This window comes from Venturia canescens, chromosome 5, assembly GCF_019457755.1.
Source record: "Venturia canescens isolate UGA chromosome 5, ASM1945775v1, whole genome shotgun sequence".
Lineage (NCBI taxonomy): Eukaryota > Metazoa > Arthropoda > Insecta > Hymenoptera > Ichneumonidae > Venturia > Venturia canescens.
This window is the reverse complement of record NC_057425.1, coordinates 21,739,665-21,765,767: the sequence shown is the minus strand read 5'-3', so window position 1 is coordinate 21,765,767 and position 26,103 is coordinate 21,739,665. Positions and strand designations below refer to the sequence as shown.

Sequence of the window (26,103 nt, the reverse complement as noted above, 5' to 3'; positions counted from 1 at the left end):
TTCGTTATTTCTTAAATGATTTCGATACTTAATCACTTCAATATTGCAATATTTCGGTTATTCCCATAATTATCGAATTATATTAATTTCATTTAGACCAAACAAAATATCTACTAAATATTTCACATTTCAAAAATCCTACACTATGTGTAGGTTGGTGGCAGCGAAAACTAAGTAAATTTCCCGATAACGTTCGTCCCTTCTCGACGTAACAAATCTAGCGACTGAATGTAAATCTCTTCTTGTTGATGGTGGACGACCGAATCCTTATTACTGTCCGGACTTCTCTAACAATTTTATCAGGTTGGCAAAAATTTTCCTTCTGTGCACTGCGGTAATGACCCAGGATAAGTCGTCGGTCGCCACATCATCATTTAGTGAGGAGTATTTTCGGGAAGTGAAGCAGCTTGTACTAAAAGGAAAATCAGTCATACGAATCGACAAATTTTTGGTAATACATATGCGATCGATTTCAGAGACAACAAAAATCCTTCACGCTTTGTATCAGAACGAAGATGACGTTTTGCAACCATGTCTCAAGAAAATGAAGCTCAAAAAACGAGAATTGACGAAAGACGATGCGAAAGTCAAGAAACACAAGGAGATGGTTCCAAGCGATGGTGAAGAGCTTGCTGACCATGCCGATGTCACACTGTATGACGATAATATCACGTGGTGTGAGTCAAGACCGTGTGAAGATGAAATAATGGGAACTGAGATCACGAAGAGCGAGAACAAAGTTACGGAGAGAAAGGTCACGAAAGACAATGACAAAGTTCTCAAGATAGGCGTCATAAATGACGAGGATGAAATTGGAGGTGTCAGAGAATTTCCTTCTCCGTCAATATTTGCCCAGTCATTCCAGACGATAGGTACCCCGAGATCCGAGGAAATCTGTGATAATCCAGTCGACACATGTAATCCCAAAGACAGTGAGAAGTCAAATGCGTATCTTAATGAGAAGGAAACATGGAAAGTCAAGAGCCGGGACAAAAAGAAACATGGTAAATTTTTACGTCCATGTCCTGACATTCGGCACCGTCACAAACGACCAAAATCTATAAGCTCGATTGTACCTTTATTGAAAAATGGATTGCTTCTCGGACCCGTTAAGTTGAGGAATAAAAACATTATGGTCCGTAATACATGCCCGTTTGATTACATTTCTCAATCAATGTTAGTCGCTTATTGCGATTGGGCTCGTTATCAAGAGTACATCTCATCCACGAAAAACCGTTTTTTCGATTTTATAAAACTTTTTGATAAGTCAGGTTGCACTCTAAAAGTTTACAAAGAAAGGGCTGAATTGACGAGTCAGATTAAGGAAATTGATCATGGGGTTCTAGGTTGTATGATGAACGTGAACAACTTGATGAAACATCTGTCAAAGGACGAACCATCGTACATGGTCGATTATCATTGTAAGTCTTGCGAAAATAACGATCAAGTACAGTCTGTTGTAGTCGAAGTGGATGTAAATCCGTTTTATATTCACGGTATACAATGCTTGCAGCAAGTTTTACAAGATCAACTGCATAAAAAGAGACAGTGTGCAGTTTGCCGATTGGATGATGTGACAAAAACGATCAAAATCGGTAATCATATAATTGTCGACATTGAGTGTCTCCAATGGGCTCAGCTTGCCAAAAATCTGGGACATATTGAGTGGCCAGGAACTTTCACGGTAGGTCAAGTCCCAGAACAAATTAAATTAGAAAATATGACTTACACTGTACAGTCTGTAATAGAATATGTTGGCGAAATGAAATCATCCACGCCTTGCGAAATGAAAACCGAAGCATCGATAAGCCATTACATCGCTCATGTGCGTCGAATAACAGGTCGGTGGGAAGTCCACAATAACATTCACATCGGTGGAAAGTCAGTAATCACGACGGCACGAATGTTGTTCGAAAAAAAGGTTGTCAGTCCTGACCTATGTTAGAACAGATTAAATAAAGAGTTTGCTTTGGAAAAAAACGTAGTTTTGGCTTCTTGAATTGCAAAAGATCTTTTTTATTTTTATTATTCTTTTTTTCGTTTTACACAGATTTTTTTTCGTTTTATGTATGAAACTTTTAGCTTATTTCAAACGGGGAGACTGTTTATGTAAGGCTTCTTAAACTGCGAAGAAACGTTTCTTTTTTTATTATTATTCATTATGTTTTTGAATTTTTTAATTTATAATTTGGGAGTTACACATTCATTGGATCAGAAAAAAATTTTATGTTGATGATACAATTCTTTTTTGTTTGTTTTATATATAAAACTGTTTCAGCTTATTCCGAAAGGGAGGATCGTTGAGGTAAGGTTTCTGAAACTGCAAAAGATCGTTTTTGTTTTCATTATGTTTCATTTTGTTTTTAAGATTTTTTTTCCATACAAAAAAGAAGCAAATTATTTTATGGCGAACGCGATTTTCAGAAATCCAACGATCCAACGACGCAATTGATAATGAACAATGGAAAAAAAGCAACATCCTTTCTGAGAAAATATCGACGGAAGATGAAAGGAAAAATTTTCCTAAAAAAAATGAGAAAAAAGTTGAAAAAAAACAAAAAATAAGAAATCAGAAAAAATACAAAAAAAATAAAAAATTAGAAAAAAATACAAAAAAATAAAAAATCAGAAAAAAATACAAAAAAATAAAAAAATCAGAAAAAAAATACAAAAAAATAAAAAATCAGAAAAAAAATACAAAAAAATAAAAAAAACCCTTACAGTTACTACAACCTTGACGAATGGTGTATGGGCTTAAGCTCAAGTTTTCTTAGCGAACCAATGTAGTAAATAAAATGAAGGTTGACAAAATTCAATAACACTTGAAATAGAATCCGACTAAAACAATCTGCGAAAACTAAAATTTTACTGATGAATACTGGAAATTCGACGGAATCGCGGTGTATTCGAGGAAAGGTGAATAGAGATGGTATGAGAGGAAAAGAATTGATAACGTGTTGAATTTGATAGGAAAGACATCGATGAAAAATACGTTTTCAAGAAGACGTGGCTATTTTAGGTGTTGACAGAACTTCAGAAGAATCGCTAGAATTTCATCGTCTGTACAAACGCTATTCTTCAACATAGCATCGACAAAGATATTGTATCAATCGAACTAGCCAAAAACCATGAATTTTCGCCAATACATTCCTCCCCTTTTTCAGATTGAAACGATTTGACAAACGGTACAATCATATACAAATCTAGTACGAGTCGGGAAAAACTTGAAAACAACGGTTACAGACGATGTTCTTCAACCGAGCATCGACACAGATGTGTAATTTTGTAATTTATTGTGTTGGAAGTTGGTTTCTCAACTCGATGAGGTACGAACTATTTAGAAAGTGCTATAAGTCGTTATCTACTAGCAATATCCGATACAAACGATAATCTTCGAGAAAAAATCAAAGAAAATGTTGATTTTTGGAGTTCGTTGCGAACTGTACTTCCTCAACCCAAAAATTCTCAATTTCTGTGAGGTACAAACGATTCGAAAGGTGGTACGATCCAGTATCAATCGAGTACGATTGAGTACAAACAAATTCTCATTTCCTGTGAGGTACAAACGATTCGAAAGGTGGTACGATCTAGTATCAATCGAGTACGATTGGGTACAAACCTCGTTCGATCCGGTACGAACGGTAATCTTCGAGACAGAGATGTTCAAAAATTGTATCAATTGATACTTAATACTTGATACAAATGTATCAAAGTATCAAAAATTTTTTGATACTGGATGCAAATGTATCAAAGTATCAAAAATTTTTTGATACTTGATACAAATGTATCAAAGTATCAAAAAATGTTTGATACTTGATACAAATGTATCAAAGTATCAAAAATTTTTTGACACTTTGATACAAGTGTATCAAGAATCAAAAAAAATCTTGATACATTTGTAACAAGTATCAAAAAAAATCTGTTACTTGATACAATTGTATCAAGCATCAAAAATGTTGTTGAATCAAATGTATTCAATGTCTATAGCATTTTTTTACACGTGATATATTCGCATCATGATAAAAATTGAATCAAAAGCATTTTTTCCCCCAATTTTTTTTTCAAAATCCTTTCATCAATTTTTTCCAAAATTTTTTTCCCCAATTTTTTTTCAAAATCCTTTTTTCAATTTTTTCCAAAATTTTTTATGAAATTTTTTTCAAAAATTTTTTCTGTAATTTTTTTCCAAAATTTTTTTACTCGAAACTTCCTTGTTTCTTATGTGTTCATCCGCGAGTATTTATTGGGATCCCGTAAAAACTGGATTTTGTAGTTGGCCACGAAGTAATGTTAATCCGGCTGTTCTTTTCGGTTGTGGCAAGAGTATGTACAATTTGTTACAAAATAATCCTCGTGCTTGGCGTAAAAACTGTCATAACGTAAATAAACCGTTTCGTATTTTTGTTTTTTAGTGTCTTTATAAGAAGATATCTGATATTTGAAAACGGAAGTGCATAGGTGCTTCCCATCTCATTGCTCGATGAATCTTGATTTACGTCCGCTTAAACTAGTCAAGAGAGGGTTACGGAAATTGAACGACTCGTAAACATATTGAACATAAAAATCAATTATATTATTATAAAAATTACATTTTCAACTTTTTGAACAATATTTAGCTTTGAAAAAAATTTTAATCAACAAGAATATCACAGAGAGACGTAAACTAGAATGGTTATCGTTGGAATCCGCCTTGATTGGGAGACTGTCAAAGCTACACACCCAGGTAAATAAAACATGAAATGTAAGATACATCATTCAACAAAACAGAGTGGCGATAACTCAACCAAAAAAATGTGGTGATAACTTGTCCAAAACATGAAGGTGGTGATAACTCAGCCAAAAGTGGAAGTGGCGATAACTCAGCCAAAAATATGAATCGCGATAATTTACCCAAACGGTTAATGCAGCAGTGACTCAGTCAGGCAGTGGCGATAACTCAATCAAGTTTGGCAAGTATCTATTATTTAGATCTCGAACTTCGACGGTCATTAATGATATTGGAGGACGCTTTGACTGCATTAGCTTTCATAAGTACCCTCTGTTCAAAATGTTCGTCTGTCAAACGATTCCATTTGGGCAAATCCATCATTGTCGCAAAACTAAACAACCGTTCAACAGCTGCAGATGATGGTAGGGGCGTATTAAACTTAATAAATAATCTTTTGATGAGCGGATGTTCCTCTAGCATTTCCAAGTTAGTGCTAGGACTTGCCATGTACCTTGCGATTTCAACACTAACTGTTGGACTTTCATGAGGAATAAACGCCTGAGGATCCTCTCCAAAATCAAAAAAGTCATCGACCGGCTGAGCAGGAACATTTTCGTTAGCAGTTACTTCCCGCCCTTTTTGATATTCTTCCGTTGCAGCCTGTAGAAAAATACTCTCTACTTTTCGACGAATGGACTCTGAAAGAGGAACTAGCCATCGCGATTTGAAGCGCGGATGGCTGCAAGCTGCAACAGCTGCTCCGGCGACTTTATCGTCGAGATCGAAGAATGGTTTAAATCGATCATTCAGCGACTTAATTAAACCTGTGATCAAAGGTGAAAATCGTGTATTCGCTTCTGAGTTCTGCAGCATCTTTAATTTCCTCTCCAATGATACCAAAGATGGAAAAAGATATCCATAATGACAAAAAGTTTCTCCCTGGAGAAGGTCAAGCGTCTCTGCGATGGGTTTCAGGACTTTCAAATACCCTTCGATATATCTGAAATCATTTTCATTTAAAAGATTCTGTTCAGGATTGAGCGAGGCCTCGATGGTAGCGCGAGAGAATTCGGGCCGGGCTCTCGCGCTCCGCCGCTGGCGTCGCCAGTTCGCGGGCTCGGACATTTTGGGCGCGTGCAATTAGAGCAACCGGGTGCTCGTTTCACGCGCTCACGGGGGGCGTCGCCACCTCCTGGGCAGTAATTAGCACGGGACCGGGGAAGCACACCGCGCATGTGCGCGGGGCTTCATCATCGATCTCCATGATTGATGCCTCAGTCTTGATCCGGTTGCTGAAGCGTGCAATACGGCTAATCACTGCATCTCACTTTCTCACCAGTTTTCGGTATCAAATTCGGGTTCTCTTATTCATTTTCGGTTCAAATCATTACACGGACTCTGCGCATTTAACGGAACATTCTCTCGGACTCATTTAACGGAATATCTCAAAAAATCATCGGGTTCTTTCTCACGAGCACGCTTCGGTCGTCCATCTTGTTCGTCTCGCACGTGCTCGACGAACACCGGGTCAACTCGCATTTTCATCATCGGGCTTAATCGCACTTACTCGGGCAAATACTGTACTTACGATAGAACAGCGGAACAATAAATTCCTCACTATTTTTCTCGCACCACCGGCGTACTTATTATTCGTTTACCACCTACACCAGACTCCTTGCAAAAACATTTTGGTCCTTCGAGCCGGATCTGGTGGTAAGTGCGCGCGGAGTGGGTGTAAAAAGTAAGTGAAAATTCAGTGAGAACGGTTTCAACGGGTATTTCACGGCGCATCGCATCTCAACGGGACTTCGAACACTCTCGTCTCCACGGCGTGGTTCGCACGTGGTTTGAGCTCAACGGGCGGCCATCTTGGTCATCGACCGTGCACTCTCATCGATTCTTCGATCTCATCGGGTTTTTTCTCAGTGAGTCTTCACATCGGGTGAGTTTTTTCGCAAACTTTATTCATCAATTTATTTGGGAAAATGGACATCAGTGCGGGAAGTGAAGCAAGTGTGCGGTCGCGGGCTCAGCGGTAGCGCTTTCTCTCTCACTCTCGGCGCGCGGGAACATTGGCGTCGATCTCGGCTCTCATTCTCGGGACGCTCACCGCGCGGCGCGGCGCGGCGCTGCGCAGTCGGTAATCAGTCACTGGCGTCGGGTCACGGGCGGTAAAGTAACGGTCACATTACCGTGCACCGGTAATTTATCGGTTTTCCACGGGATTCGGACATTCGGCGGCAACTCATCGGCTAAACTCAAGGCATGAACAATTCTCACGACCGTTACGGGCAATTACTCGGTTTTTCACACCTTTTTGGGCAATCTTGGGTACTTTTCGGGAGTGGCCAGTGACTTCGGGCAAAATCAACGGACATTTCTCACGGGTTCTAGCAGTGATTAGTGACACTTCGCATTCGGGTTTACAGTGACGTTCCGTTATCGAATTTTGGACAAATTCGCGGGTGCTTTATCGGTATTCTGTGCACTTTCGGGATCAACGGTGACAGGTGGCGCGGGTCGGGCGGGTTCGGGGCCACCTCGTCTCTTCAAGCATTTCGGGCTTGTACAAAAATTACGGGCTGCAGCATTCATACTACGGGACAATATCCTCCGGTTTTTTGGGGATTTTTGTCGGTTATTGGGCTCCACGCAATTCTTTGGGAGTAATTGGGTCCCTTTCTCATTTGGATCGGATACCTCGCATTTTCGGACGGTTCTATCATTCGGTTGCGCTCAACAGGTAACATGTCGGACGGGGAATCCTCACACCCAAAAGCGGAGCCGGGCGAAGAGCAGCGGGTTCTCCTCGTCCCCACGGGACACGAGGTCGCTCCTCCAACGGGACCACCGGGATCCTCCTCACCGCGGCGGGACGTCTCCCCCGCAGCCTCACTCCAGGAGCTGGACGCGGGCAATCGGGATTTGGCCTCACGCTCACGGGATAATTCTCGATCGGGCAGCCGGGAACCGTCACCGGGCACACGGAACCCACCTCGAGCGGGTAATCGGGCAACGGGACCGCTCGAGCTCAAGGTGGCTACACAGAACGCTCGGGTAAAACTCCTGGAGTCACTGCTCACTACGGTGACTCAGGCGGTCGCACGGGATTTCACCCCTTCGCAGCTCGACAATTTGCGGGTGCAGTCGACGGAGCTGTGGAGCAAATTCTCACAGGTGCACGACGCGATCTCGGAGTCGTGCACGCCAGCGTTCTTATCGGGAGCATACGTCACCGGGGACGTATATTCGCAGGCGTTCCACCTGCACCAGCGCATCACCTCAATCCTTTCTCGGTTTCGGGACGAGATTCAGCCTTCCTCAGCGGGAGCTTCCACATCGGGCGGCGCTGCAGCCATCGGGAGGGAGAATCTTCCGAAGATCTCTCTACCCACATTCACCGGGGACTTCTCAGCCTGGATTTCATTTCGGGATCTATTCACCTCTTTGGTTCGGGACAACGCATCGCTCACTGATGTCGAGCGTATGCACTATTTGCGGACGGCCACATCGGGAGAGGCGGCCAAACTCATCGCCAGCCTCGCAATAGAAGCCGAATCTTTCGCAACGGCTTGGGAGATTCTCTCGGATCGGTACAACGACACACGGGTGCTCATCCGCTCTCACCTGGACAGCATTTTTCGCACAACGGTCATCTCACCAAACTCTGCACGGGATCTTCGCACTCTCATCCACGACGTCTCGGAGGCGTACAACTCACTCCGGGTTCTGGGGGCACCTATCGACTACTGGGACTGGGTTCTCGAGTATGCGATCACGCGACGTCTCGACACCTCGAGTCGCGTCGCCTGGGAAACAAAAGCGGGCCAATCACCAAATCAGCCAAAATTGGCAGAATTGCGGACGTTCCTCACCAATCGGGCTCGGGCTCTTGAGGGCTCTGCTGTCTCCACGGGTCCTCCTCACTCTCGGAGCGGAAGCAACACGGGATCGGGCAAATCAGCACCGGGTACATCCTCAAGGCCGTCAGCAAGGGCTCATGCGGCAACAACGGGGAGCCAGCAATCATGCTCGCTCTGCCAGCAGGCGCACTTCATCGTCGCCTGCCCCAAATTTCGGGAGCTCACCAACGAGCAACGGCGGGAAAAGGTGCAGTCCTTGCGGCTGTGCTTTAATTGCTTGGGTCGGCACAACGTGTCGTCGTGCCAGACGACGACGAAGTGCAAGGAGTGCGAACGGAAGCATCACACCATGATCCACGTCGGGTGGAGTCGGGACGGGAGCACTCCTGCACCATCACGTTCGGTCAAGTCGGGCGAGGCATCGGGAGCCTCTACGGCGGGACCATCCTCATCAAGCTCCGCATGAGACAACGGGGCATTAACTTTGTCCGCCTCGGGAGCTGCCAGGCCGGCAGTTCTTCTCGCAACGGGTCAAGCTAACCTCATCACACCACACGGGGCTTCTCACCGGGTACGAATGTTGATCGACACGGGCGCGGAGATCACATTCATCACTGCTTCTCTCGTGCAGCAACTCAAGGTTCACCGGGAAGCATCGGTAACACCGATCATCGGGATCGGCGGGACGCATTCGGGCCACACGCGCGGGGTGGTTTGTGTAAAGCTTCGGTCTATGCACTCATCGGACATTGTCTCAATAAAAGCTCACATTTTGTCAAAGTTAATGCCTACTCTCCCTTCATTTACACCTCCTAACATCTCACTTTCTCATCTGCAAGGTCTTCCACTTGCAGACCCGGAATTTCTCTCACCAGGGTCCATCGATTTAATTCTCGGGGCTGACATCTATGGGCAACTCATTCGGGAGCAGATCAAGCGGGGGCCTCACGGCACACCGATTGCACAGAATACGGTTTTCGGGTGGATCGTTCTCGGTCCTATGGACTCTTCTCAACAGTCAGCCGGGTTGGTTCATCACGCTGCAGTGGATCACGGGTATCAGGAGCTTCAAGATCTCCTCACACAATTTTGGGTACAGGAAGAAGTCTCGGGCTCGGGCGAATCGCACCTCACTCCTGACGAGCAGGAATGTGAGACTCATTTCTTGACGACACACAAACGGGACTCAGACGGGCGGTACGTCGTCAGATTGCCGGTTAAATCCGCATCGGGGACATTGGGCGGGTCTTTTCACACAGCTTCTTCCTGTCTCCATCGGCTACAATGCAAACTCAATCGGGATTCAAGCTACAAGGGCCTCTACGACACGTTTCTCGGGGAATACGAATCATTGGGGCACATGACTCGAGTCTCGGGCAATCACGCCCCTCTCGGGCCTATTTACTACTTGCCGCACCACGGGGTGCTCACCACAAAGTTACGTGTTGTATTCAACGGGTCGTGCAATACAGATTCGGGAATTTCGCTTAACGACATTCTGCACACGGGCGCGAAACTGCAGCGAGATATTTCGGACGTTCTCTTGTGGGTCAGACGACACCGTTTCGTCTTCGCGACCGACATCGTTAAGATGTTCCGGCAAATTCGGGTTCACGAAAGTGATTGGGACTTACAACGCATTTTATGGGTGGACGAGGGCGGACGGGTCGTTCCATTCCATCTCACCACGGTCACTTACGGTACTCGGTCAGCACCATTCCTCGCGGGACGGGCCCTGGATCAACTGGTTACCGACGAGGGCGGGAAATATCCCGAAGCTGTCGCCCCTCTTACAAAGGGGCGATATGTGGACGATATTTACGGCGGTGCTGACCAGCTCGCAGATCTCATCACGCAAGCGGAGCAACTCATCGGGATTTGTACAGCGGGCTGCTTTCCTCTGGCCAAGTGGCAGAGCAATCTTCCGGAGCTTCTCACGGCAGTCGGGGCGACCTCATCAACGGAAAACGCTCGGGTATTTGAAGAATGGGAGACAAAAGTCCTTGGTCTCGCATGGCTTCCTCACACGGACGTGTTCAAATTCACGGTTCACAAGTACACAGCCGGGGACGGGATCACGAAACGCATCATTCTCTCGGAGATCGCACAATTATACGATCCATTGGGTTTTCTCTCACCGGTAACGATTCGAGCCAAAGTTCTCTTACAAAGGCTTTGGTTAGAAAAGTTAAATTGGGACGACCTTGTGTCAACGGAAGTTCGCAACTCTTGGGTCGCGTTTCGGCAGGAACTATCGCATCTCGGGACGGTTTCGGTACCGCGGTGGCTCAACATCGCGACGGGTACATCGGTCGAACTACACGGGTTTTCGGATGCATCTCAACTAGCAATGGGCGCAGCTGTGTACGTTCGGGTTTCGGGCGCGGGTAATCAAACAACGGTCTCACTAGTCTGCGCTAAGACTAAGGTCGCACCGATCAAACGGCTCACAATTCCTCGGTTGGAGCTCGCAGCAGCGGTGCTGCTTGCTAAACTCACACACCACGTGCAAAACGTGCTGGGCCTTGATGACTCACGGGTATACCTATGGACGGACTCAATGGTAACGCTCACTTGGGTCACTTCTCATCCTTCACGGTGGAAGGATTTTGTTCGGAATCGGGTATCACTGGCACAGGAGCTCGTGCCACGGGCCCAATGGAGATTCACACCGGGTCGGGACAATCCAGCGGATTGCGCATCACGGGGGCTAACCATCTCACAACTCGCGCGACATTCATCATGGTGGGACGGGCCTCACTGGTTAGCAAAAGACTCATTCCATTGGCCAACTCATCGCATCGGGACGGGGGACGCAGCGGCGCTCGAAGAGCGGCCAGGTCTTACACTCTCACTCGCAACATCACCCTCACCGGTTTACGATCTCATCTTGAAATACTCATCTCTCACACGGTTGTTGCGAATCACCTCATGGCTCTTCAAGGTGATTACAAACCTGAAAAGAGCGGGCGACGGTACATCGGGTTCAGCCAACATCACACCGGGAGACCTGGAGAACTCACGGCTTTATTGGGTGAAAGCCATTCAGGGAGCATACTTCACTTCAGAGCTTAAAACACTCACATCGGGCTACACTCTCCCGAAATCGCATCCGATCACGCGATTAACGGGCTTCATAGATCATCAAGGCATTCTCAGGGTGGGAGGACGGCTGAAGCACTCAGCCTTACAACCTGATTGCAAGCACTCAGTCATTCTCCCTCGGGACTCACCACTTACGGCACTTCTCATCGCTGATGCCCACGAGCGCACTCTCCACGGCGGGACTCAACTCACTTTGGCTTATCTACGGCAGAGCTGCTGGATCATCGGCGGGCGTGGGCCAGTACGCTCATACATTTTGCGTTGCGTGCGGTGCGCGCGCTTCCGGGCGCTCAAGGCACAGCAACTAATGGGTCAGTTGCCAATCTCACGGGTTACGCCGGCAAGGCCGTTTCTCTTCTCGGGGGTCGACTACGCGGGGCCAGTTTCACTCAAAAGCTGGCGCGGGCGTGGGAGCAAATGTCACAAAGGCTGGTTGTGCATTTTCGTTTGTTTCGCTACCTCCGCTATGCACCTTGAAGTTGTTACAGATTTAACCACGGACGGGTTCCTCGCAGCACTCAGACGATTCACGGGCAGACGCGGGATTCCGCACACGATCCAAAGTGATTGCGGAACCAACTTTCAGGGTGCAGCAGCGGAGCTACGACAATTATTCAAAACGGGTACACGGGAATCCGGACTCATTCAGCACACTGGGGCAACTGACGGGATTAAATGGGTGTTTAACCCACCGGGGGCACCTCATATGGGCGGAAAATGGGAGGCCGCAGTAAAATCGGTCAAGTATCATCTCCGGCGGACGATTGGGGATGCCAGTCTCACGTTTGAAGAATTTACGACTCTTCTCACACAAATTGAGGGCATACTCAACTCGCGGCCGTTGGAGCCTCTGTCGGATGACCCGGATGATTATTCGGTTCTCACCCCTGGGCATTTTCTCATCGGGGACACACTCACCTCCATTCCTGAGCCCTCATTACGGGATGTGCCTCAAGGTCGCCTCACACGGTGGCAATGGCTCCAGGAACGGGTTCAATACTACTGGGAGAATTGGTCATCGGGATACCTGCAACGGCAGCAGGCTATATCAAAATGGCATCATCCGAGTCACGACATCCGGGTCGGGTCTATGGTTCTACTCATGAACGAAAACACGTCACCCACAAAGTGGCCACGGGCACGGGTCACACAGCTACATCCGGGAAAGGACGGGCTCACACGGGTGGTTACACTCAAAACGGCGACGACCACACTCACACGGCCTATCACCAAACTGGCACTCTTGCCAGTGCCTCAACCGGGATCAATCGACAGCACTGCTGCCGATGGCGGGCGGAATGTTCAGGATTGAGCGAGGCCTCGACGGTAGCGCGAGAGAATTCGGGCCGGGCTCTCGCGCTCCGCCGCTGGCGTCGCCAGTTCGCGGGCTCGGACATTTTGGGCGCGTGCAATTAGAGCAACCGGGTGCTCGTTTCACGCGCTCACGGGGGGCGTCGCCACCTCCTGGGCAGTAATTAGCACGGGACCGGGGAAGCACACCGCGCATGTGCGCGGGGCTTCATCATCGATCTCCATGATTGATGCCTCAGTCTTGATCCGGTCGCTGAAGCGTGCAATACGGCTAATCACTGCATCTCACTTTCTCACCAGTTTTCAGTATCAAATTCGGGTTCTCTTATTCATTTTCGGTTCAAATCATTACACGGACTCTGCGCATTTAACGGAACATTCTCTCGGACTCATTTAACGGAATATCTCAAAAAATCATCGGGTTCTTTCTCACGAGCACGCTTCGGTCGTCCATCTTGTTCGTCTCGCACGTGCTCGACGAACACCGGGTCAACTCGCATTTTCATCATCGGGCTTAATCGCACTAATTGTCGGGCAAATACTGTACTTACGATAGAACAGCGGAACAATAAATTCCTCACTATTTTTCTCGCACCACCGGCGTACTTATTATTCGTTTACCACCTACACCAGACTCCTTGCAAAAACAGATTCGTTACACGAATTTGGGGGCTTACCTGAACGATTTGTTCTTTCAGAGCAACAATACGCCCCAAAGTGTCATAGAGCGAATTCCATCTCGTGACCACAGGTCGAGGTAATGCTACTCCTACATGTTCGTGAAAGATCTCTCTTGATTTTGGCGAACGAAGTGCGTTTAAAACCAAATGTGCTGAAACCAAATTCAATGTATGACTAGTACATCGCAATTGCTTAGGCAATGATTTCAATGACTCAGACTGTTCAGGTACGGCACGATCATGTTCGAGACTATGATTCTCGACGTTATCGGAGGTTAATTCGGCTGTTCGAGAGATAGTCCTCCATGCTTCATCATCGTTTGAATTCTCATCTGAAATTTAATGGTTTCCGTACGTGTGTTGTGCATTACATACTCTATCAGCGAGTGTATCTCTGCATTAATAGCCTCGCAAAAATAATAACTCACCAAGCAAGAAACTGTCCAGCGAATTGACACCAAATTCACGGAAAGCCTTCGCGAAATTTGAGCCATTGTCGGTAACAGTTGCAACGACCTTTTCCGTGTTTAATCCAAAAGATTCATTTATATCCAATAAAACCTCCGCAATCCTTTCTGCTGTATGAGATCCTGGGAATCTCTGACACGCGATGGCGAAGGATTGTCGCGTTAAAGTCGCGTTATCGATCTACAACGTAAATGTTAAAAATATCATTGACTTTTACGTGTCTAAATTTTAAAGTTTATTTGCGCCTTACCCAATGAGCCGTTACACCGAGAAATCGGCGACTTCGCGAGGTCCAGATATCGGCTGTGGTGCATACATACATCGCTTTCGTTTCAAGAGTGTTGCGAATTTCCTTCATTTTATCTTGAAACAAATTTTCAATCCGCCTACAAAGCGTTGCTCTCGACATATGAATCAGTGCCTTGTTTCTTTGCTTAATTTCGAAATCTAAATAGATTGTGAAAATGAATTTTCAATGATGCAATTGCGGTAATCTAACGTTCATGACATTCAATTTCTTAATGTTTTTCATAAAATTTTTTTTTCTTTTCAATAATATAATAATTATAAATTGGTAAATATCCGGAACGTAAGTACAAAATTGCGTATCCCGATACGCCACTGAATCTATCGATGCAGGCTAATGTGTTTTATTTGATGTAACATAACGATTCCCGCCATTTTAATTTTGCAATAAATTCACATTGGACTTGCCATCAAACAGCTTCTGAAAACTCGGCATTTCGACAGTGCTCGTTGGTGCCATGCTTTCGAGCACATAATTCACAACATTGTTTTCGAATTTTTTTTGTGAAAATTTGCAAGTAGTAACAAGCTCTCGTTCTCGAATCTTTGGTTCCGTTTGTTTGCTCGTTTTGTATTCATCATACTCATGTAATACCGAATTATGTTTTCGCTGCGAATATGTGTCAATTATAACATTTTGTTAATGAAATTTAATGGGTTAAGGAAAAAAGCTTATGGCGGAAAAAATTACCATAAATTTACCCTGATATGGGTTCTAAAGTTTGTTGGCCACCGAAATTGTCCTCTAATTATTTGATGATGGGAGCATAATTGACAAATCCCGACAACTGTACCCTCATCCAATGATTTCTCAACGTCAATTACATAATACTTCCCACCAGAGAAGAAATGTTTTTCACACTCATCCAAGAAACCTTGAAGCTCTTCTTGTTGCTCAATTCTGGAGTCAGCGCAATCATTTTCACTATCGGATAAACCAATATCCATAGCCGAAGGTTCGTCTACCCAAATAGTCAATTATTAACATTTCGATATTCAATTGAACAATTTGGGACATACCCAGGTATACTGCTAATAAATAAGTATGAGATCACCTGACAAAAATCGAAACGCACTAAAGTTTAAGATAAAGTTTAAAAATAAAGATACTTCTATTCCTCGAACGACTTTTTGGAGGGGACAAATTACCTATATATGCCCTTTGTGTTGTGTACCCTTCAATATTTCTTTATTTCGTTCACATTTCTGGAAAAAGCTCCTGGCGTCTTTTTTCTGCGTACAATTGAACGTATCACTCGTAAGAAATGTTTCTGCTATTTATTTCTCAAAACAACCCTCAAAATGAGAGAACTAATTCCAATGTCGTTTTTGAAAAAGTTACAGCAGTTATTAAAATTTTAGGCAAAAATTTAGCCAAAATTTTAATTCATGGAGATCCCCGTGCTGGGAAAAATCACGTGATTTTTTTTGAAAAAAAAATCAAAACTTATTGCCCCCATCTGCACAATTTCCATGACAGAAAATTGAGGAAATACTGTCTACAAGTTCAATTGTACGCAAGGAAAAGAAGCCAGAAAAAGCTACCTTCAGAAAAGTTAATCTGATCTACAAAGAACGGAATCAAACTTTTGGTTGGCATCAAACTCCTGACATCAAATTATTGTCCATCGATTCCATGTGTTTGGCCAATAATGTATAAATTAAATCGATAAAGATAGTCATTAAAAATTTGAATTACGTGATGCTCAAAGCTTTTCAAAACTTACTTTGAGCTTGGTTGTCGTGAGAACAGCTGGCTTCTCCTTCCATTGTGATTTTGAATTTTGTTAATTACTAAAAAAAGGCATACGAAAATACGTGCTTTACATTGATAACATTTTAATCACGTAATAATAAAATATTGATGTTTTATGATCGCAATAGAATACATTCATGACATTGAAAATATAAAATCATTATATTATTGGGGAAAATATTTTTTAATATAATACGTCGGTGAATCCCATAATATGGAAATTTTACCCCGCCATATTAAATCCTCTGTTGTGATGCTTCAAAATAAATGGCAAATTCTTAATCAGCAGCTCCAAAAACCCAACGAACAAGAATTTTAGAAATGTCTCGCGAATTGAAAATTTTGTTCCGCCAAATTGAAATGGACATCTTGGTTTTTCGAAATTCTATGGCAGATTCGCAATCGGTAGCGCCAAAAACCCCGTAAATATAAATTTCAGAAAATTCTCTAAATTAAAACTTTTGTTCCACCATACTGGATCCGTCATTTTGATTTTTCGAAAATCAACGACAGATTAGTAATTGGCAGCCCCAAAAATCCTTTGAACAAGAACATTCAAAAAATCTTGCAATTAGAGCACGTTGTTCTGCCGTATTGGATTCGCCACCTTAATTTTTTTATATTCAATGGCAGATTCGTAATTGGCACTCCTGAAAACTCCTTTAACATGAATTTCAAAAAAATCTCGTAAATTGAAAATTTTGTTCTACCGTATTGGATGAGCCACCTTAATTTTTCAAAATTCACCGGCAGAATCCTCATTAGCACTCCTTAATACCCTCCAAACAAGAATTTTCGAAAAATCGCGCAAATTCTTGCTTTTCGTTCCACCGTGTGGATCCGCCACCTAAATGTTTAAAAACTCAATGGCAGATTCGTAATTGGCACTCCTAAAACTCCTCGAACAAGAATTTTTGAAAAATGTCGCAATTTGGGCATTTTTTTCCGCCGTATTCGATCCGCCACCTTAATTTTTTTTAATTAAATGGCAGATTCGTAATTGGCACCCCTGAAAACCCCTTTAACATGCATTTCAAAAAAATCTCGTAAATTGAAAATTTGTTCCACCGTATCGGATGAGCCACCTTAATTTCTCAGAATTCACCGGCCGATTCCTCATTAGAACCCTGAAAAACCCACTGAACAAGAATTTTCGAAAAATGTCGCAATTTGGGCATTTTTTTCCGCCGCATTGGATCCGTCACCTTAATTTTTTTTAATTAAATGGCAGATTCGTAATTGGCACCCCTGAAAACCCCTTTAACATTAATTTCAAAAAAATCTCGTAAATTGAAAATTTGTTCCACCGTATCGGATGAGCCACCTTAATTTCTCAGAATTCACCGGCAGATTCCTCATGAGAACCCCGAAAAACCCCCTGAACAAGAATTTTCGAAAAATGTCGCAATTTGGGCATTTTTTTCCGCCGTATTCGATCCGCCACCTTAATTTTTTTTAATTAAATGGCAGATTCGTAATTGGCACCCCTGAAAACCCCTTTAACATGCATTTCAAAAAAATCTCGTAAATTGAAAATTTGTTCCACCGTATCGGATGAGCCACCTTAATTTCTCAGAATTCACCGGCACATTCCTCATTAGAACCCTGAAAAACCCACTGAACAAGAATTTTCGAAAAATGTCGCAATTTGGGCATTTTTTTCCGCCGTATTGGATGAGCCACCTTAATTTTTCAAAATTCACCGGCAGAATCCTCATTAGCACTCCTTAATACCCTCCAAACAAGAATTTTCGAAAAATCTCGCAAGTTCTTGCTTTTCGTTCCACCGTGTGGATCCGCCACCTAAATGTTTAAAAACTCAATGGCAGATTCGTAATTGGCACTCCTAAAACTCCTCGAACAAGAATTTTTGAAAAATGTCGCAATTTGGGCATTTTTTTCCGCCGTATTCGATCCGTCACCTTAATTTTTTTTAATTAAATGGCAGATTCGTAATTGGCACCCCTGAAAACCCCTTTAACATGCATTTCAAAAAAATCTCGTAAATTGAAAATTTGTTCCACCGTATCGGATGAGCCACCTTAATTTCTCAGAATTCACCGGTAGATTCCTCATTAGAACCCCGAAAAACCCCCTGAACAAGAATTTTCGAAAAATGTCGCAATTTGGGCATTTTTTTCCGCCGTATTCGATCCGCCACCTTAATTTTTTTTAATTAAATGGCAGATTCGTAATTGGCACCCCTGAAAACCCCTTTAACATGCATTTCAAAAAAATCTCGTAAATTGAAAATTTGTTCCACCGTATCGGATGAGCCACCTTAATTTCTCAGAATTCACCGGCAGATTCCTCATTAGAACCCTGAAAAACCCACTGAACAAGAATTTTCGAAAAATGTCGCAATTTGGGCATTTTTTTCCGCCGTATTGGATCCGTCACCTTAATTTTTTTTAATTAAATGGCAGATTCGCAATTGGCACCCCTGAAAACCCCTTTAACATTAATTTCAAAAAAATCTCGTAAATTGAAAATTTGTTCCACCGTATCGGATGAGCCACCTTAATTTCTCAGAATTCACCGGCAGATTCCTCATTAGAACCCCGAAAAACCCCCTGAACAAGAATTTTCGAAAAATGTCGCAATTTGGGCATTTTTTTCCGACGTATTGGATCCGCCACCTTAATTTTTTTTAATTAAATGGCAGATTCGTAATTGGCACCCTTGAAAACCCCTTTAACATGCATTTCAAAAAAATCTCGTAAATTGAAAATTTGTTCCACCGTATCGGATGAGCCACCTTAATTTCTCAGAATTCACCGGCAGATTCCTCATTAGAACCCTGAAAAACCCACTGAACAAGATTTTTCGAAAAATGTCGCAAGTTCTTGCTTTTCGTTCCACCGTGTGGATCCGCCACCTAAATGTTTAAAAACTCAATGGCAGATTCGTAATTGGCACTCCTAAAACTCCTCGAACAAGAATTTTTGAAAAATGTCGCAATTTGGGCATTTTTTTCCGCCGTATTCGATCCGTCACCTTAATTTTTTTTAATTAAATGGCAGATTCGTAATTGGCACCCCTGAAAACCCCTTTAACATGCATTTCAAAAAAATCTCGTAAATTGAAAATTTGTTCCACCGTATCGGATGAGCCACCTTAATTTCTCAGAATTCACCGGCAGATTCCTCATTAGAACCCCGAAAAACCCCCTGAACAAGAATTTTCGAAAAATGTCGCAATTTGGGCATTTTTTTCCGTCGTATTCGATCCGCCACCTTAATTTTTTTTAATTAAATGGCAGATTCGTAATTGGCACCCCTGAAAACCCCTTTAACATGCATTTCAAAAAAATCTCGTAAATTGAAAATTTGTTCCACCGTATCGGATGAGCCACCTTAATTTCTCAGAATTCACCGGCACATTCCTCATTAGAACCCTGAAAAACCCACTGAACAAGAATTTTCGAAAAATGTCGCAATTTGGGCATTTTTTTCCGCCGTATTGGATCCGTCACCTTAATTTTTTTTAATTAAATGGCAGATTCGTAATTGGCACCCCTGAAAACCCCTTTAACATTAATTTCAAAAAAATCTCGTAAATTGAAAATTTGTTCCACCGTATCGGATGAGCCACCTTAATTTCTCAGAATTCACCGGCAGATTCCTCATTAGAACCCCGAAAAACCACCTGAACAAGAATTTTCGAAAAATGTCGCAATTTGGGCATTTTTTTCCGCCGTATTGGATCCGTCACCTTAATTTTTTTTAATTAAATGGCAGATTCGTAATTGGCCCTCCTGAAAACCCCTTTAACATGAATTTCAAAAAAATCTCGTAAATTGAACATTTTGTTCTACCGTATTGGATGAGCCACCTTAATTTTTCAAAATTCACCGGCAGAATCCTCATTAGCACTCCTTAATACCCTCCAAACAAGAATTTTCGAAAAATCTCGCAAATTCTTGCTTTTTGTTCCACCGTGTGGATCCGCCACCTTAATGTTTAAAAACTCAATGGCAGATTCGTAATTGGCACTCCTAAAACTCCTCGAACAAGAATTTTCGAGAAATGTCGCAATTTGGGCATTTTTTTCCGCCGTATTGGATCCGCCACCTTAATTTTTTTTAATTAAATGGCAGATTCGTAATTGGCACCCCTGAAAACCCCTTTAACATGCATTTCAAAAAAATCTCGTAAATTGAAAATTTGTTCCACCGTATCGAATGAGCCACCTTAATTTCTCAGAATTCACCGGCAGATTCCTCATTAGAACCCCGAAAAACCCCCTGAACAAGAATTTTCGAAAAATGTCGCATTTTGCGCATTTTTTTCCGCCGTATTGGATCCGCCACCTCAATTTTTTAAAATTAAATGTCAGATTCGTAATTGGCACCTCTAAAAACCTCTTCAACGTGAATTTCAAAAATATCTGGCAAATTGATAATTTTGTTCTACCGTATTGGATGAGCCACCTTAATTTTTCAAAATTCACAGGCAGATTCCTCATTAGCACCCCTTAATACTCTTCAAACAAGAATTTTCGAAAAATCTCGTTATTTAGGCGTTTTGTTCCACTGTATTGGATTCGCCACCTTAATTTATAAAAATTCAATAGCAGATTCGTAATTTGCACCTCTAATAATTCCTTGACCATGAATTTCAAAAAATCTCGCAAATTGGAAATTTTGTTTCGCTATATTGGATTCGCCATCTTTATTTTTCCAAATTAAATGGCAGAGTTATAATTGGCAACCCTAAAAACCCCTTGACTATGAATTTCAAAAAAATTTCGCAATTCTCGCATTTTGTTCCATCGTGTGGATCTGCCCCCTTAATTTTTAAAATCTCAATGGCAGATTCGTAATTAGCACCCTTAAAAACCCCTTGACCATGAATTTCTAAAAAATCTCGCCAATTGAAAATTTTGTTCAATATCTAGAGTCGCGGTAGCGACTCTGAGACAAGTACATTTATGTATGACGAGTCGCTTCCAGAGAGTCTTTACCGGAGCGAGAGTGTTTTTCAGCTGTTTTCGATAACACTCAAAATTTATTTCTTTAATAACTGAATAATTACAGTATTCCAAAGAATCCTGCAAGATGGCGTATTTTTTATTTTTTTTTATCTTTCGATCGCGACCTCTACGAACTCTGTAGCTTAACGCATTGAAAAGATATTAATTATTTATTTTTTAATTTCATCAAAAAATGTTGCATTTTTTCGCACACATTTTTGATGTTTATTTGTTTTTTCTTTAGTGACAAATCTGGTGCCATAATACATTTTATATATCTATATATTTTTTTCTGGTGTCATAATACAAATTGTATACCTATATATTTCCATGAATCTGTTCATGCTTCAAAAATTTGGAAAGTGACAGTTCCCCGTTGTATTCAAAATTTAAGCTGTCAATTTCACGAAATGTTATCGAATCATTCAGAGATTAAAGGATACCACATGTTCGTTTTACCAAGAAATCTGAGTCACGTATTGTAGCCGAATCTTTTTTTTAATGTTCTTTTAGCCGGTGTGATGCTATCGTTTAATGTTCTTTTAGTAGGTATGATGCTATCGAGTAAATCGTTGGATTGGGCTTTTTTTTACTCGTGTTTATCGTTGATGATAAGCATTGGAGTGAATTTAAGTGAAGAATGCGCCAAATGTACATTCGTACATTCTTTATTTTTTGTATGAGCAAAACTTGCAGGAAAAAAATAATTACGCGCGTCATCGTACGAGGTTAGAATGATGTGTCGGTGCATACGCAGTAGAGAAACGATCTCGACCCCTTTTCACCAAGGGCACAAGCAAAATCCATCTCTCGTAGGTGGCTTGATAGTTTTCGATTTCTAGGTCGACGGCTCCATGGTTTTCGATGTCTAGATAGATTTCTCCCAGGTTTTCGAAGTCTAGGTCGACAGCTCCATGGTTTTCGATGTCTAGATAGATTTCTCCCAGATTTTCGAAGTCTAGGTATATTTCTCCATGGTTTTCGATGTCTAAGTATATTTCTCCACGATTCTCAATGTCTAGGTCGACGGCTCCAAGAATTTCGATGTCTAGGTCGATGGGTCCGTAGTTTCCGATGTCTAGGTATATTTCCTCATGGTTTTCGATGTCCAGGTATATTTGTCCATAGTCTTCGATGTCTACGTATATTTCTCCATAGTTTTCGATGTCTAGGTATATTTCTTCATGGTTTTCGATATCTAGGTATGATTCATGATAGTCGTTGCCATTCACATCGACGGCTTCATAGATTTCGACCCTAGGTATATTTCTTAACGGCTTTTGATGTCTAGGTCGACAGCTCTATGGTTTTCGATGTCTAGGTCGAAGGCTCCATGGTTTTTTATGTCTAGGTCGACGGTTCCATGGTTTTTGATGTCCAGATCGACGGCTCCATAGTTTTCGATATCTAGGTCGACGACTGCAAGGTTTTCGAGATTTAAGTCGGCGCCTCCATAGTTTTCAATGTCCAGATATATTTCTTCATGGTTTTCAATGTCTAGGTATATTTTTTTCCACTGTTTCCGTTATCCAGGTCGTCGGCGCTATAGTTTTTAATGTCTAGGTATACTTCTCCATGTTTTTCGATGCCTAGGCATATTTCTCCATGGTTTTTCATGTCCAGGTATAGTTCTCCATAGTTTTCGCTATCCCGGTCGACAGTTCCATAATTTTCCATGTCTAGCTATGTTTCTCTACGGTTTGCGATGTCTAGGTTGATGGATCCATGGTTTTCAAAGTTTGGGTCGATAGCTCTATAGTTTTCGATGTCCAGGTCGACGGCTCCACAGTTTTTGATGTCTAGGTATTTTCCCCGTAGCTTTCGATGTCGAGGTCGATGACTCAATGGTTTGCGATGTCTGGATATATTTCATCATGGTTATCGATATCCTGATCGAAGACTCCATGGTCTTCAATAACAGGGGAGATTTCAAGAACCCAGAATATCGTGAATAAATATCACCGGACACTGATAAACATGAAACTGTCAATCTAGATACTGGAACCTAATGAAACATGATACGAGATGAAAAAGATAATGAAACATGGAAACGTCCTCTCAAACATCGAAAAACAATGACAATAACAGTGTTAACATGGTAATCATTGAGAGATTGTTCTCGACCCCATAAACTACAGCGACCTAAATATCGAAAACTATGGAGCCGTTGACCTCGCCATCGAAAGCCGTAGAGAAATATACCTAGACATCAAAAACTCTTGAGAAATATACCTGGACATCGAAAACTATGGAGCCATCCCCCTGTACTCCTGTTTATTCTTATTGAACTGCTTCAAGATTGGTGGGCTTGAAGACGCTGTTGCAATAAAAGTAGCGCTGCAGCGCTACAAGAAAACTATTCACACGCTTAATCGCACGGAATGCACCCTAGTTCGGAATAAATTTTCAAATAAAATGTATTGTGTATGATATAAATATTGAATCCAAACGGAAATGTGTAGAATTGAATTGAATATTATAGATGGGTATATTTGTTGAATATATCTATTTTTACAATAATTCAATTTAACACATTACATTTTTGATTCTTTATTCAATTCTCATGGAAAACATTTTATTTAATAACAAATGAAGAATTTATATTCGTCTACGATATTTGTTTGATTATATACTCAGATTTCAATTCCCTACACATTCCATTTTCGTTTCATTTGTTATATCATATGGAAAACATTTTATTCAATAATTCACGAGAAATTGGTTTTTAAATATCCTTTTACATTTTAAAGGAGATTTAAATAAATAAATAAATCCATGCCTCTGCATCTTTGTCATGGCGACAATTTTCATCAGCTCTCCAAAATTGAATATTATCAGATTTGTAGATGATCATTATCATTTTCATTATGCTATTTTATCAAAAATTGGATAGATTCCATTGAAAAATATAAATAAAATAACCCAAGATAGGAGTGACGAATAAGATCAAGGACTACAAAAATATCTATCGAAGAAGCAAACCCATTGTATGGAAAAACACTAAGAAAGTTTAATTCTAGTCAAGGGCTCGACGCATTGAGAAAATTTCTGGTGGTCTGAAAAGAAAATGATGATAGAGATCTTGCGATTGTAATTGCATACGTACAAGCTGGTGACAATGGTTTTGAAATTCTCAGACTTTTGGATACTTCTATAAAAAAATGTTAATAATGCCTGTGCTGTGTGTTCTGCCGTGTAGTTTATGCTTGTCAAGTAAGCAGAAAAATGTTCATTATTGACTTGAATTTAAAGAGAACTTTTAAAAGTCTTACGACTATTGGATGGAATCAAATCATTTGAAATGTCATTTATGATTAAAAGATTTTCTGATAAACGTTTTTCCAAAGTAAAACAGTAATTGCATGTTTTCGATTGCAGAATCTTGTAACAATACGAGCCGCTACCGCGTCCCTTGATCCCCAGTGCTGATAAATGTGGAAGAGGCTTGTCGCAGCTTCACTATTTCTCATTCGTCATTTATTCATGGTATGCTATCGAGTCAGAGCAATGTCAGATGGTTCCGCTTGGTGGTATTTTTCATTTCACACAGAAGTTTTGGAGACTTTGTCGTAACGAACCAAGCTCATGGATTCCCAAAGTATTAGAACTTGTTACGTACACTTTATACTCGCTTTTCTTGTGGAAGGTCATTCCTCGGTCATTCGAGCTTTACTCGACGGACAGGGAATTATTTCTTGTATTTTCCTCGAGTTGACATATTATTTTCACACCACCGTTCATTTCGTCCTCGACACCGCGAAATCTTGGGTTTTTGAAAATTCAGCCATAGCAAAACTAATGCGTGTTTTTTTTTTCGTTTCCGGTCTTGCAGAGTCTTGTTTCGCGGTACAATAATAGGAAGGGACCCGGAAATTTGCCTGGTTCAAAAGCAAAACAGGCAAACGAACCGGCAAACATTTTGTTAATCCGAAAGAAGGAGTGATAAAAACGTTGTATTCATCATTTTTAATCATTACCTTTTGATAAAACATCCTAAAACAGAATATAAACTGCACAACTGATAAACTCGTTTAGCGTCATGTTCAATTTTAATTAAAATTCTACAGTCAATTGATTTCTGAAGTAATATTCAAGTTTCAATTCGATTTTTTGACGTCGATAGATTTTGCAGTGGAAAGGGTGCACAATTTCCTAATAATACTTTTAACTTCAAACCGATACGGAGTGATTTTCTACGATCGCAATATTGGTACATCTGTTCGGAAGAACAAAATCAATTGGTCAACATGGTTTTACAAAGTCTCGGGTGCCTCATGGAAATATTCCAAGCTTTTGGACCTCATAATAAAAATTCTCATCGCTTGTCCAGATTGTGTGAAATCTCAACTGATTCATACCAAGACATTCCTTGAGCCAGGGGCTTCAAATATATAAGTGGATACTGACAATGAGATTCATGGGTCACTTGTGAGAATCGAAAAATCCGAAATATTGTCTGAAACCTTGTTTATCAGAACTTTCGAAAAACACGAGAAACATTCTAGATTTAGGTCAACAAAATTTTGCTCAACGACCATTTTTCGCAATTTTCACCTATTTTCACGGTATTTTGGAATTCGGCTTCAGCATGTCAAAATAAATATATAGAGAGAGATAGGTGTAGGTGAATATATAAACTGCTTTATTGGGTGATCAGATGTTTCAATTTTATGATCATTATTTCAATTTTTCAATGTATCCCATAAAATTTCAGATTTCGAGTACACAAAAAGTCGTCAAATAAACCTGCAACACAGCACGAATGCTGTAAAAAAACTAGAGACAAGTACATTTATGCCCTCTGGGAAGTCATCTGTAAAATCATGGAAATCAATGGTCGTAAGACTTTAAATCCAAGAAACAAAACGTTGTTAAATAAATGCAGAAGTTGCCGAGTACATCGCACTACGTACAATAGAATTACTAAAGAAG

The 26,103-nt window shown here is 41.7% G+C and overlaps 2 protein-coding genes and 1 long non-coding RNA gene across 5 annotated transcripts; 2 read left to right on the top strand and 1 right to left on the bottom strand.

Moving 5' to 3' along the window:
- The first annotated feature begins 377 nt into the window (after positions 1–377).
- LOC122410621 (uncharacterized) lies at positions 378–2,574 on the top strand. Of its 3 annotated transcripts, XM_043418902.1 has the most exons (3): positions 378–1,004; positions 1,347–1,421; positions 1,514–2,574. In XM_043418902.1, exons 1-3 carry the CDS (start codon positions 461–463, stop codon positions 1,537–1,539), a joined length of 645 nt encoding a protein of 214 aa, XP_043274837.1. In that variant the 5' UTR covers positions 378–460; the 3' UTR covers positions 1,540–2,574. The 3 variants fall into 3 exon arrangements, with proteins under 3 accessions (XP_043274837.1, XP_043274835.1, XP_043274836.1); XM_043418900.1 differs by having other exon boundaries at positions 1,347–2,574; XM_043418901.1 differs by having other exon boundaries at positions 378–1,421.
- Positions 2,575–9,148: 6,574 nt separating this feature from the next.
- Positions 9,149–12,988, top strand: LOC122411389 (uncharacterized). Its single transcript, XM_043420136.1, has one exon. It carries the CDS (start codon positions 9,149–9,151, stop codon positions 12,986–12,988), a length of 3,840 nt encoding a protein of 1,279 aa, XP_043276071.1.
- An 888-nt stretch (positions 12,989–13,876) lies between these two features.
- On the bottom strand, positions 13,877–14,451 carry LOC122411131 (uncharacterized). Its single transcript, XR_006261092.1, has 3 exons — positions 14,386–14,451; positions 14,096–14,315; positions 13,877–13,999 (listed from the first exon to the last, which is right to left on the bottom strand). It is a non-coding gene; the product is annotated as an uncharacterized lncRNA (long non-coding RNA).
- Positions 14,452–26,103: the final 11,652 nt, after the last annotated feature.